This window comes from Dicentrarchus labrax, unplaced genomic scaffold (assembly GCF_905237075.1).
Source record: "Dicentrarchus labrax unplaced genomic scaffold, dlabrax2021, whole genome shotgun sequence".
Taxonomy (NCBI): domain Eukaryota; kingdom Metazoa; phylum Chordata; class Actinopteri; family Moronidae; genus Dicentrarchus; species Dicentrarchus labrax.
Window position 1 is genome coordinate 10,452,936 of NW_026136719.1, and position 14,678 is coordinate 10,467,613.

Genomic DNA, 14,678 nt, shown 5'->3' on the forward strand with positions numbered 1-14,678 from the left:
TGATAGTAAATTGAATATCTTTGGGTTTTGGAGTATTCCTTTAATAGAACAAGCTATTTAAAGGAGTCATGATGGGCTTATTGAAAATGTAAAAGCCATATATATATATATATATATATATATATATTGTACTGCTTTCTAATATTTCATAGACAAAACATTACATTGATTAATCAAGAAAATAGTCTTCAGAATAATAGATATTTAAAGGCCTAGATTGCAGTTTTACTGAATGACCACTAGGAAGGGACAAAGCTCTGCTGTAGCATATGTCATGCACTCAGGCTTGAAGACTTAATTGTCACATCTTGCTTATTTATATACAATCCATAGTTGTCAAGTATCTGTAATGTAATGTATTTGTTTAAAAACAATCCTAAAGTCAGAAATTGTTCTTTCCTTCAAAATGTCTAAAATGTACCCTTTAATCTCAACCCTAAATATGGAAGTACTGCTACTCTCTGCCTGCTTTTTGCTGTTGTTAGATAATAATCTCTAAATCAGGAATAAGTGCAGTATGCAAACTAACTCTTCAGTCGGCGCCTGAAATATTGTTCTGATTGAAATCAAACGGAAATGCAAATGTTTCAGTTAAATCTTCCTCATGTGTTTTCATGCAGGACATTTGAATATCACTATAGAATGTCTTTTTATGGTGTAAATCAAATCAATCTGAGCTAATTCTCCAATTAGTACAGACGTTAAACCCTAGTGGTCTAAAATTAAGAGAAAAATGTAAAATGGAGAAGAACGAAGCTAATACTGTTTTAATAACGCACTTTAACAGCATCTCTGAGGTGCAACTGATGTTACAAGAGAGGAATAGAGCACTCATGTGCTGTATTGGCTCTGCCTCAGTGTGTAAGTGTTAGTGTGTGTGTACAGCATGAGTCACCCTACTCGGCTGTGATTGGATGGTAGTTTATGGGTGAGGGAGGGGGAGAGAGCCTTAGGGGCCGTCTGTCAATCTCTCCTCCGCTCCATTCACACATTCATCTGCATGCACCGTCAGAGAGACAGAGGAAGTGAGCGAGAGCCTCTCATTCATAAAAAAAAAGAAAGTTCATTCATAAAAGCTGCACATTTCTGCTGTGGCTCAGAAAGAGAGGGGAGGAAAGTTGATGTGGAGGTGAAGCAGAAGTGGAAGCCTGGCAACTGACTGAGAAAGTGTATGTGTCAGTAGGACGGGACTGTACTCAGCATGACTAGAGCGGAGCAGACTGGACTTTAGACTCCACAGGACATCCCCAGTCCCACACTGGTGAGTTGAATCTACTGCAATGTACAGTTACAGTGGGAATCCCATCTAATAATCTCTGGACACAGTATGCCAGATGCTAAAATCATTTCACAAATATCAGCTGATTAGCATTTTACCCCAAATCCTCAACTAAATGCATTTAATGGCTCTTGTTATTTCTGCTATCTCTAGTCAAATCTGCTTTATCAAGCCAAACCTCTGTCTGTAATAACTGTGATTGTTCTGGATGATTTTTCTCTTTTTCACTTTGTCCCAGTGCTCTCCTTTGTCCAGTTCCCCGATTATGAGAGAGCGAATCTTACCCAGGTTCAAATCACAGACAGGACACTTACCAGGTAGCTCATCACTTTGTAGTCATTACAAACATAATCAGTACAATGAAAATCACTGTGCTGCATATCTGATTGTAACACTTTCTCTTTCATCCTCTACAGGCATGCTGAAGCGCACCAAATACAGTCGTCTGCGCAACGATTCTCTGACGTCTCTGGAGGATCGGCCCCAAAGAATGCTGCCCCTGAAGAGGGATCTTTGCATAGACTCTGATTTTGCCCAGCTGGATCCCGGGACGCCGACACACCATGGGCCGTCCACCCTGAGGGACTTCATCCCCCGTGTGGCCAACATACGATTGCAAAGTCCTATTTCCCTGCGGGGTCTAAGGGGACAGACAAACACAGCTGAGGACAGAGCCACTAATGGGCACACTGGCAGACCTTTGTCCAGAACTGAGTGCAACTCAGGGCCTAATCAGAGATTTTGTAGTCAACCTTCCCTCAATGTACCCCTATCGACTGGCCAAAACCTAACTCACTCAGCTCTGCGCTGCACAAAAAGACCCATCACCCTGCATCGGATGGCCAGCCTCCCCTGGACCCCCAACTGTCCTCCTTGCTCACATCACAGAGATGGTCTGTGCTGTTGGAAGACTTCCTCTGCAGTAGATGACTGTACAGTGGTGCGGACAGCAAACAGAGCAGTTCACCATCACATCAAGGTACCTGTCACCATACGTTAACCAATAACAGTGTATGAATACACTCTGCTGTGCACAACAGAAATCAGACTGGTTGGGTAGCAAACTGCAAGTAGGAGTGTGTGTAAGCTTCCTTGCGCGACTAATTTTCCTGTTTTCCACTTTGATAATTCGCCTAAAATTTATGTGGTATTACTAAAATATTGATTGTGTGTCAGTGTAAAGCCTCTCCACTTAACACTGCAAGAAAGTGCAGCTAACCTCATATCCAGGGTCCCAGCAGAGAGTTGAAGTACGCAGTATAATTCCTACCAGTACCAACACAAACACATGTGAACACAGGACACACACACATAGACACACTCTCCCTGTGCTCCATCCACACCATCACACTCACTTTTGTACATTCACCCCCTCCCTCTCAGATAGAGCTTCCTGTGTAGGCAGTAGTGACTCATCCTGGCTCTCTGCTCCTCTCTAGATCTGCTCTGCTTCTGTGTGTGTGTGCGTGCATGTGTAAGTGAGTGCATGAGAGTGAATGTATCCGGTATCAGCAGAGCCCATGCTGTCCTAGAACCGGAGGTGTGTTCGCATGGGTGATTAGGAGCAGGGCCTGTGAGCTGACCACTGATGGAAATGAGAACGGACTGTCTGATTGTCCTCTATAAACAAGCACACACATACATTACTCTCCCGCCCACTCACCCTACCCACACATACACACACACACACACACACACACACACACACACACGTATTGATTTAAGTCTGGTCAGTTGACTTACTCATCCTGCCTCCAGCCTATAGGGTCTGCTCTGCTGAAGCTCATGGCCAATAGAAGTGGGGCTGGACCAAAGTGTATCAGTGCACATGGTCTAAATGTTGTCTGGTTGCATGAAACGTTCCTCCATCCTCTTCACATCTTTACAATTAAATACATGTCAAGATATCCAAAACTGTTTCTTCAGTGCGGAGGTTGCACGTCGGACAACAATTGACAGGCTACTCCACGGTCTAGGTCCATAAGCAACAGTACGTGCATACATTTAATGCTCCAATGCTTTATGACCTAAACCAGCAGTTATGAGTGTAAAAGGAGAGACAGTCACATATGTTAATAAACACAGGGATTAAATATTGTCATGATGGGTTTTTGGCTATGCTAGTGGCATGCCTGAAAAGATGGCAATGTTGGTCAGTTGGTCAGTCGGTCCACCATTTTGGTCCAGACTCAGATCTCCTTTTCCCCCCCGAGAACAACCAGCACATCAAAGCTTTCTTATCTTGTGAAATAATTCAACATTTTGTCCAGACATTCATGGGTTCTTGGGGATGAATCCTGATTATGATCCCTGGACATTTCATCTTAAGCCATCATCAGTTTGTCCAATAATTTGATTTATAACCAAATGCCTGAAAAACTAACGAGATTCAGCTTCGGCTGCAGTTTGTGTTTCAGTCTGATTAGCAAATATTAGCATGTTAACACACTAAACTAAGATGGTGACCGTTATACCTGCGATATATCAGCATGTTAGTAATATTTCTACCAACATTATAGCATACTGATTAACTGATTAACATTTAGTACAGCCTTACAGAGCTTTTAGCTTGGCTTGTTGACGTGTTTTGAGAGCTCCATTTTGTATGAGCCACAGGTTTTATTTTTTTTATTTCTTGGGTAGTAGCTTCAATAGTCAAGAAGAGAGAAAATAAGCATGGCAGAAATGTGTAATGTCAGAAACTATATGATAGACTTTTGCTATTTGGTGAAAAAAATGCAGTTTAATTGATCCCCAAACTGCAGTTTGAACCATTTGCTGAGTCTACTTAAAAAGTATTTGAACCAGTATTTACATCGTTAATCAATTTAGATGGTTGAGGTCATCGGGCAATACAGATATACAGTTGGCTGTCATCTGCATAGTGGCAGAATCAGACCAAACACACAAGTAAAAAGTTTGGCATTACAGTTGCAAATGCAACACATAATCTAACAAAGCAGCTATCTAGGATGCTACAGATTAGAACAGAATGTAATGTAGTCTCAGTGTTGTTACAGAAGTCTGGGAATTCAGGGATACAAAGAATTCACTTCCAATTCACAGGTCGTGCAGCTGCAGCCATTCTGTCTCATGGAAATACGACCATGCTCAGCCATGCGGACCCCTATTTGAGAATGGGAAGTCTCAGGGGATCCCCATTACATAAGACTGAATTATTCCATGACTGTCTATTCTTTAGACCCCTTGGATTGAGAACCACTGCCACCACCCTGTCTGAATTATTTTACATTGCAATCAGTGAGTAACTGGTGTTTTGTTGTGATTTCCTAGTACATGGGTAGTGTGGAGGTGACCCAGTCCATGAGAACGCTTGACTTTGATACGAGAATGCAAGTGACACGGTAGGAGGCCTCCCACTACCAGCACACGCACACACACACACACACACACACACACACACACACACACACACACATAATATGCATTGGTACATAAGAAAGAACATGTAACTGCTGACAGTCTCAGAAAAAACTTGAATAAGCTGATGATCTGTATGTGCATGGAAGAAGCAAAAGAAAAAAGGAAACCACTTTACGCTGACTGGCTCAATTCATTCAATATACAGTATATTTGCCAAGCAAGACATGTGTGGCTTATTTAAAAAATGTTTCAAAGGGGGAAATCAAATTAAATGTATAATGTTTCATAAATTGGGGCTTTCTCCTCATCATTTGATATTTACATCCTAGTGCAGGATGCCAAAAGCGGCAATGGACACAGCAACCTCTGTTCACAACAACGCTACTGAATGATGGGGCAGAAAATCCAATTAGATGAATTTCCTCCTAATGATCTCTCATAGTCTTATTAAGAGAGAAAGAGTGAGAGAGAGAGACCTCAATCCATTGCATACAATTTGTTTTCGAGGAGAAGAAAAGCAATTCTTGGAAGAAAAGTCTTGCTTCCTAGATATATAGTGGGATGTTGGTTTTGTGTGGGTGTTTGTATGCTTTGACCTCTGTGACCCAAACATCATATTTCATTTTTTCAGTGTTTTGTTTTTATTATTTTTCAGGCAGTTTTTGGTCTATAATCTATCTTCTTTTAATCTATGTTTTGGTATAATCGTGTAAAGCCTTATCTATCAAAGAAAGGTCTCACTGAAATTCAATATCTCTTTTACACAAGTCTCCTGGTCAATAAAGCAGTATCGCGTAGAGAATAAAACATAAAAGTTGCAAAGCATTTAAGACAGACTTGGATCAAATCTGAAGAAAATAATCATGGGTCACAAAACACTAACACAAAACAACGGGGATTAATAAAATAACAACAAGAAATACAAGATATATGAAACCAGATTTACCACAGATTCAAATTAAAAAACATAAAGAAATAAAATGTTGTATTTTCATATTCAGCAACACATAGAGAGAATTTCCATTAAACACTCATCAAGGCACATATATGCTAGTGAGTGGTGGAAGAAGTACCCAGATATGTTGCTTTGATAAAAGTAGCAATACCACGAAAATACTCCATTAATGTGCATGCTTAAATTATGAGACATGTATTGATATTTTTACTTAAGTAAAAGGTCTGAATTCTTCCTCCTCCACTGACCCATTTCATAGACTGCTTGGTTGCTCAGTCTATTGCAAGTTATGTACATGTATAGCTGTCAAATAAATGTAGTGGAGTAAAAGTACATTTACCTCTGAAATAGTGGTATGAAAAGGAAATACACAAGTAAAGCACAAATACCTCATAATTGTACTTAAAGGTCCAGTGTGTAAGATTTAGGGGATTAAAATATAATATTCATAGATATGTTTTTATTAGTGTATAATCAACTGAAAATAAGAATCATTAGAATGAGCTGGTTACATCTACAGAGGGAGTGGGTCCTCTGTTCCATGCTTCTACAGTAGTCCAGAAGGGACAAACCAAACACTGGCTGTAAATAGGGCCTTTCACACTTTTTGTGCCCACAGTAGTTTCTCCTATACACTTGGAAGGTGAGCGATATTCAGTTGGTTGCAATCTGCAGCTTCACTGCTAGATACTACTATATCCTACACACTGGTCCTTAAAGTTTCTGCACTTGAGTAAATGTATTTAATTACATTCCAGCATATAGTACTACTTTTTAATGTAATTACATTATATATTATTTCACTAATAATGTAGATGAGCTTCTTGTAATGTAGTTTCCTTCCTCTCAAATTCTCACATGCAAGTCACATGTTAGCAGGGCACACTGGATCTCATATTTACAAAGGTGTCTCTGTGTTTGGTGTGTGTATGTGCTTGTGCATCTGTACATGCGTATAATCTGTGTGTGTCTGTGTGTGCAGAGAGGCAATGAGCAGACTGTGTGAGAGGACATCAGCCAAGACAGCAGTGAAAACTAAAAGGGTAAAATACACACACACACACACACACACACACACACACACACACAGTGCACGCACCAATGCAATCAACACAGACATAACTAGAATAACTGTGATTTTTCTCACCATCAGCCTGTATGCAAGGGACTGTCTGCTGTTCTGGGTCAAATCAACCTACAGTTTTCTGGGAGTAGGGTCATCCTCGCTGTTTCCACAGACAGTGTGACTCTGATCGCTGCCTCCTCCCTACAGGTTACAGCTTCAACACGTTAACCAAATTATAACTGTCACACATCTGAATTACTGAGGCATGGAGTAAAAAACTTTTCCTGTTTCTCTGTTTTTTTCCCCACTCTTCTCTTCCTCAGAAGATTGCCCATCACCCAATACAGGCTATTTCATTCGCCTCAGGAGGAGACCCAGTAGGTTCATATTCTCAAATGTTTCACATGTACAAACATGTTCATGGGCAGATAGGGACACAAACACACACTTACACAGTGAGTAATTTGATTTAGTTTGATTACTGCCTCTTTTGCTGCCATTTATGGAGGATTTAATTATTTTCTACCCCAACTTTTGGGGTGAATTATCATCTCTGATTGGCTCCTTAAGTGTAATTATTAGGATAATGCATTAGCATAAGCAACAAATCATGAAATCCTTTCTTGTGACTTAATAAAACCATCAAAGCCAGCATGTGCTTTCATCATCTTTACACCTCCCAATGTCCATTTCAAACTAATTACTCTTATCAATTCTCCCTCTCTTTGCATCCATGCCCACATTATTTCCATATGACAGAATTTGTGTTTTTCATCCTGACTGGAAATGTTCCTCTGGCCTGAATGTCTATAATGAATACAAAAAAAGAAAAAAAAAAGAAAATCAATGCAGCTCTGTTAATAGCCAGCAGGACATGTCAGTTATTAGCTGCTGCCAAGGTCAAACCCTTGCTGCTTAATAAACTGCTTGACAAACAAAAACTCTTGTTTATGTTTTGGCTAGCATCCACGATTTCCCTTTTTCCAGCTCAAACAAACAGTGAATACAAATGCTTGGTACACACTGTAATATTTCATTGCCTTTTTGATACTGCGAGGTTGCACTGACCAAAGATTAGAGAGAAGAGGAAGGTAGTTTCTGTCTGGGAAACACAACACAGGCGAAGCTATGGATGGGATTATAGCTCACTGTTTAATTAATTAGCTAAAATAATCTTGTAGTGTGCTCCAAGCCTCGGCTCAGTTGGCTTGGACACATGGAAGATAGCAGGGGGGGGAATTAAAATCAATCTGCCACAGAGGCTTTATGGTGAAACATATTCAGCTGACTCGGCTCTTGTATTAGTATCAGAGAACCACTGATAGGGAGTGAATTAATTAAACAGAGAATGCACTTGGATGACCATTAACTGAAAATGTCTGTTGTGTTTTCAATGATTACATACAGAAGAGTAAGAGAAATACAGAGAATACCTTTAAAGTGATACTAAGTAACCTTAGAAAGAAGAAATAACATTCGTCCTTTTAGAAATGAAATGTTCAATTTGTGAGAAATGAAACGCACTCTCGCTGATTTTAATACATTTTTACACGGTTCTGCTTCTACAGCCTTACTCAGTCTGGAATGACCAGTAGGTTATAGTGGCTGTTGTTAACAAACTTTAGACAAATATTTCTGTATTACTGACATTATTGAGTCAGTTTTCTGACTTTATGATTGTTATGTGGTTGTGCTACTGATAACCTATGTAAATACAGTGTCTAAATTAGCATTTAGCACCTTGTTTTTGCCATTTGTGGCCACAATTGCTGCTTTTTGGGCAAAGTTACATATTCTTTAGGTAATGCTTATTATTATTTTTCTCTTAATTTGTTTACAGGATATGGCAGATTACATTGCTTATGTTGCCAAGGATCTCTTCAATCAGAGAGGTAAGGTACAGTTTAAAGTCCTCCTCCACTCAATAATATGTTGTTCTTCTTGTGCCTATAGTGTGATGTTTGAGCTTCACTGTTCAGAGTGGTGTATGTGCAGAGTTTGACACTAGAAGGATGTTTTCACATTCATCTGCTGAAAGTGGAAAGTTTTTCTGAGCTCATTGAAAATCAGATTTTAAGGGGTGAGGCCTTTGAGCATGATTTGTGACATCACAAATAGTTTATCAATCCTGGTCCAGTATGCAACTTATACAAGTGTGATGTAGAAACTTGAAGCTACCAGTGCACATACACCGAGAATGGACTTTACATAATAAGAAATAAGACATCTTGTGTCCAGCAGAAAAACGTATCATACACATTATTGTTCCAAGCAGACTATTTGTATATTTTTCTTAATACATGACTGAACGCGATCTTTAATTTATCATTCTGATGAGCCAGGCTTCCACTGGACTTCCGGCACAACCTGGAAAATAACAAATCTCCTTCCCTCTCTCTGTCAGCTTGTCACATCCTGGAGTGTCCCCAGGGTGGGGCCAGTGAGGTTATCAACAGCATCGGTCAGGCCTTTGAGACTCGTTTCCGACAACTTCTCAGCCACTCACCATCGCTCCTCTCCAACAATCCCAGGTTGTCCTTCTATCCACTGTAGCTGTCTTAATGGTGTGACACAACTCAATAAATTGCCACACATCAAATTTTAATATACTGTTAATTTCACCCATTTAATTCGGACTGGAATTTAGCAATGTCTCACTACATTGGCCAATGGTTCTTTTATAATAGTGTAGTTGTCTCAATGTAGAACTTTTAAAGTTTGATCCAGGGAGCCTCATTCTGTTAAATTAATCTACAAAAATGCACATCCTCTGGTTCTAGCTTCTTAAATGTGGGTATTTGATGCTTTTAGTTTAAGTAGATAGAATAGCTTTTGGGTTTTGTTCTTACTTACAAAACAAGCAATTCTAATATATCAACTTGAGATTTGGGAAATTGTAATAATGAATTTTCATTCCAACAACTTTTTTATTTGGCAAATTCAAGGAAACCTATGCTTTGATTTGAGTATGTGTCTCTATCTTTGTATGTGTGTGTGTGTGTGTGTGTGTGTGTGTGTGTGTGTGTGTGTGTGTTTGTGTTTGTTCATTATATTCGTATCTGAAGTCATGTCACAGCTTCTCCACAGCAGACGCAGGGGGCTGAATATCATGTAACTTTCTACATGCAGGTCATCAGTGAGAATCTGTCACAAATGGAGCCCAGAGGAGACAATAACAGACCAAAAGGCAAAGCAGGAAGGTGAAGTCAGCAAGCATCCTGACTACTACAATGTGGTCCCAGGAAAGATGCCACCTCATGGTGGCATAGAGGACCTACGGCTCACAAGGGCGGAGAACAAACAGGATACTGACACACAGGGGGTAAGAGTTAATTGTAACACAAGAACACATACAGTATTTGGTCCGTTGAGTTTGACTGTCTATTTTGACCTTAGGAACATTAGTTTCATCAGAAACACAAGGTCCAACTTGTTGTTTCTAAAGTTTTCAACCACATCTCATGGTCTCATGGCAGAGTTTGCTGCTCAGATATCATGGAGATAGTTTAGTTGTTTTCATATGTTGAAATAATAATGATTTATCTATTAACATTATATTATTTGAGCATATATTATATATTGTATTATATATATTGCATTGTATTATTTAACAATAGCAACTGAGTAACTCCGCCAACAGAGGAAGGCCGTAAGATACGGTCAAAAAATTCAGAAACAACAAGTTGGACTAGGCTCTCTTTATCCGGGATAGGGTCGTTGGGCACAAATGTTTACACGAATTGGCGCTTCCTTGTGAAGCATAATTGTATCTGTAGGCCACTGAGCAGAAGCAGTTGAGCTTTAATTGTCTTTCTCAAGGGCACCTCAGAGGTTGGTAATAAAGGAGGCACAAGCACTTCTCTATCACTTCCCAGAATTATTGTGCTAGTCTCGGAATTGAGTCAGTGACTTTCCTGTCATGAGCACACATTTCTAACCTTTAGGCCATTACTGCCCCTGAATGCACACGCACACACACATACAGACTCACACACACACACACACACACACACACACACACACACACACACACACACACAAAGATCTCTGTCTTGTGTGTATGACTCATCTAGTGCTGTTGCAGGTTTGTTCGGCTCAGACTGTTTCACTCTATGAGAACTGCTCCATCACAGAAGAAACTCCAGCTCCACCTGCAGGTAAAAATCATCAGTACACTCCTGAGTTCAAATGTGTCTGTGTGCATGTATGTAACTACTACTATGTAATGTACTGTGTGTTTGTCTGAGCCTATGCGCAAGTTCAGTTCAGGGTCATTTATGTTTAGGTACACTCAGTTTGAAAACCAGATTAAATTTGATCCCATCTGTGCATCATAATTTAAATAAAAAATTGGTTTAGTAAAACTCAGTTAAATTGTTTAAACCAAGTATACTTTATAGGTTACATTATAGGCCAGAATAAAGCTCCAGATTGAAACAGTCACTGACAAAAGCCCATGCACAGAGCCTTCACTGCTACATCATGCAGCTGTTACACTTATTCTTCCCATAATTAGAGCTGTAGAGGAAGAAATACTGGCACCAGCAAGCTTTTCACTTAATCCCATGTTTGATAGCAGACTCTTTGCTGAAGCTGCAGTGCCGTAAACATTCAGAATTATTATGAAACAACTTTTTAATGCAGCCGTTTAAACACCTCACTGTCTCTTTAAAGTAAACCATAAAGTGTTGAGTTGAGTTAACTTAAGAGTTTTAAAAGTAGAGATTAGAATAAGATTAGTTTACGAGAGAATAATAAAATAAACCATCATATAATCTTGGTTTAGAGTTCATCCTAGTTGAAGAAACACACCGTGTACTGTTATATTCTTCCTCTATTGTATCTCCACCAGACTCAGTGAAATCTGAGGTCAGTGCTGAATGGTGTACTCCTTTCTCTGAGACACGGATCCAGGACCTGATCCGGGAGGAGAACTGGTTCCACGGCAGGTGAGCGATCAACCTCCCAATGCCTGAATTACCAGCTTTTATGTGTCTCCCTGCTAATGTATATCTCCCTCTTTCTTTCTCTGTTACTTCTCTAACATCCTTCATCCCAGGTTAGCAAGAGAGCAGGCAGAGTCACTCCTCACCTGTAGTGGGGATTTCCTGGTCAGAGAGAGCAGCTCTGCCACTGGTCAGTATGTACTCAGTGGTATGGAGGGAACCACCGTGCGCCACCTGCTGCTGGTTGATCCACATGGACAGGTAGAGCTGTGGTGTTGAATTTCAAATACACATGCATGCGGAGCAGAGATCTATGGTGGACCGAAACCACCAAAAATAAATAAATACATAAATTAATGAATAAATAAATATAACATTAAATAAGAGAAGTTTACCGCATGACACACCTTTAATGATAGCCTGGCTAATTTGCATAATGAAGCATACAGTGAAGAGAAGACACAGAAATAAATAAGGTTGGGGAAATAAATGGAGGGAAATGCTAAGGGAAAATGATACAGGAACAAATACACACATAAATAAATGCAATTAAAAGAAAAAAGATATAATAGACAAAATAAAGTAATAAATCGAAAACGATGCCCCTGATATAAATTGATTAATCCTTTGTTTTGTTTTGTTTTGTTTTTTTAAATATTATTTTTGGTGCATTTAATGGCACATTTATTTATTTATTGGGTCATTTATTTATCTCAGATTTTTATGGTTTCAGTCCTCTGTCAGGAACAGAGGCCAGTCTTAATATTTAGGCCCGTTGTCTTTCTTTTGGTGTTTCCAGGTGCGGACCCGTGATCAGGTGTTTCTGAGTGTTGGTCACCTGGTGCGTTTCCACATGGAGAACCAGATGCCCATTGTGTCTGGAGGCAGCGAGCTGTGTCTGAAACAGCCAGTCCTACAAAGACACTAACACACTTTCATAGACTGTCACATGCATACATCAGCCTTCACAAGCAGTTCTCAACACTTTTTGTGCACAAGCAAGAAAAGTTTCAACACTTTGAGATTGTTGAAAATTTGACATCACTTCCCAGCATATTCTATTATTTAAACATATGTTGTATATGTGAAGTGAATTGTTTGATTTTTCTAAGATTTGAGTAAATCCTCAAACACTGTGCCTCGCCCTGTGTTGAGAACAGCCGCTGATCTGCAGAACATCCTGTCTCTGTCTCTCGGGCTGAATGTTCTGGTGTTTACTCAAAGTTTAAGCACAATCACTGGTGTCGGGAGGAAATTACCAGATTGTTGGCAGACTTTCAGAATATTTTTTTACAGGCTAAATTTGTCTTGTGTGCATTGGTTTTAATATGTTATTGTTTTGTCTCCATTTCCCATGCATGACTTTTGAAAATAGCTGTTCATTCCACTTATTTGTTACATTCTGTATGTGGTATTCAAATGCTGTTTGTAACCAGAATCTACAGAGATTTGAAGTTTAGTCTCAGATAAGCTGGCAAATATGCAAATAGTAATGTCTTTGTTCTTTGTAAAATCTTTGTTCCCCATAAAGTGTAATCAAATACATCTTCAGTTCTTTTACAGAATGGATTCCTGCAATTTCTTTCTTGTTAAACCTCCAACCATAAAAACACAAGTTCATTTCTTCTTACTCGTGTGAACAACACAACTCTCTCAGAGACACCTTTAACGATTCTTCACATCACATTACAACATGACACAAATTATCATTATCATTTGTATTATTTCATCAGTAAAAATCTGATTTAGATATTCAATATCTACACATGTCTGGAATGTTTGAAAGGGTTTACAGAGAAAGAAAACAAGTGAGAAAGAAATTAAACATTTCCAATTTTCTATACAGTCACATAGTTTCCACTATAACATAAAACATTGAGTATAAAACATTTTAATGTGCAGGCTCTAGGGAGGTTGTCAGTGCATACTAATTAGAATTGATTTGTCTTCCAAATTTCACGAACATATACTTAAAGAAACATAAATGACAGACAGTAATATTTAGTTGGTCTAATAAAAATATTTAGAAACTATATTCACAACAAACTTTTTGTTAAGTTTTTATCTATATGTGTAGCTGAGACAGTGTTTAACAGCCAATCAAAGTGCTCAACGCAATGTGCTGCACAAGGAAGAGGAAGAGTTGATTGATCTTATACTCTTTTTACCTTCTGGTATCAAATGCCACCAAAAACACATGGAGTTAAGAGCCTCTGGTAAGATTTTAAGAGACCAACACACACAAATGCAGAAAGGAGATTGTGCACTGTGGCTCTTCTTATTGGACTGCCTTCACTATTTCAATGGAATTAAAAGCTGCAGGTTGTGGCTGCTCTATGGAACATAATGTAAGGACTTTGCCTTGGAGATTTTGCTCTCATGATAATGAGGTTGTTATTTGCCCTTTCCAATTGTGATTTTAAAAGTTAGACATTACTTCTAAACATTGGCAAATCCCTCCTATTCCATCATTAATAACTGAAAAGTCATGTTTTTTATTTTATAAAGATCTTACAGTGACTTCAGTTTCCTTATTTGAGCCCACACCTGGAAAAATAATCACTGTGGAAATCAGGTAAAACACTTTTTTAACTGTGCAGATACTTTGAGCCACAAGATGGCGCTATCAGTCTTTACAAGAGCTCATTCCCCTTCAGCATATTCCAAAATATGTTTTCTTGACTGGTCAAATACTCTCTGGCCTGATTTCTAAAATTGTCAATTTCTTTATGTAGTCATTGCATTTCTCCATCATTTTATATATGTTCATGATAAAATATGGGATCATACATATATGCTCACACCACTGATTTAAAGTAAAATTACTTTCTGCATCTCATTGGTTCTTTCAGTATTCTTGAAACAGATGTGCAAGTGAAGGAGCAGTGAAAATGACTGGTAGTAAACAGCCTATAATAATTGCTGCAACACTTCTCCCTCAGTTTTCAGCAGCCTGTCACTTGCAGATTTTGGTGAAGTAAAAGATGACTGTGTGCTGAAAGTATGCAGTTGACTGCTTTCGGGCTGTGGCCCTCATCAACCTCTGAG

The 14,678-nt window shown here is 39.1% G+C and overlaps 1 protein-coding gene across 2 annotated transcripts; it reads left to right on the plus strand.

Annotated features, from left to right (window-relative positions):
- The first annotated feature begins 737 nt into the window (after window positions 1-737).
- LOC127351583 (SHC-transforming protein 3-like) lies at window positions 738-13,195 on the plus strand. Of its 2 annotated transcripts, none has more exons than XM_051379256.1 (14): window positions 738-1,261; window positions 1,518-1,596; window positions 1,696-2,258; window positions 4,574-4,644; window positions 6,601-6,661; window positions 6,772-6,891; window positions 7,011-7,061; window positions 8,525-8,576; window positions 9,089-9,215; window positions 9,814-10,006; window positions 10,769-10,841; window positions 11,537-11,633; window positions 11,744-11,891; window positions 12,430-13,195. In XM_051379256.1, exons 2-14 carry the CDS (start codon window positions 1,545-1,547, stop codon window positions 12,556-12,558), a joined length of 1,737 nt encoding a protein of 578 aa, XP_051235216.1. In that variant the 5' UTR covers window positions 738-1,261; window positions 1,518-1,544; the 3' UTR covers window positions 12,559-13,195. The 2 variants fall into 2 exon arrangements, with proteins under 2 accessions (XP_051235216.1, XP_051235215.1); XM_051379255.1 differs by having other exon boundaries at window positions 740-1,261; window positions 7,008-7,061.
- Window positions 13,196-14,678: the final 1,483 nt, after the last annotated feature.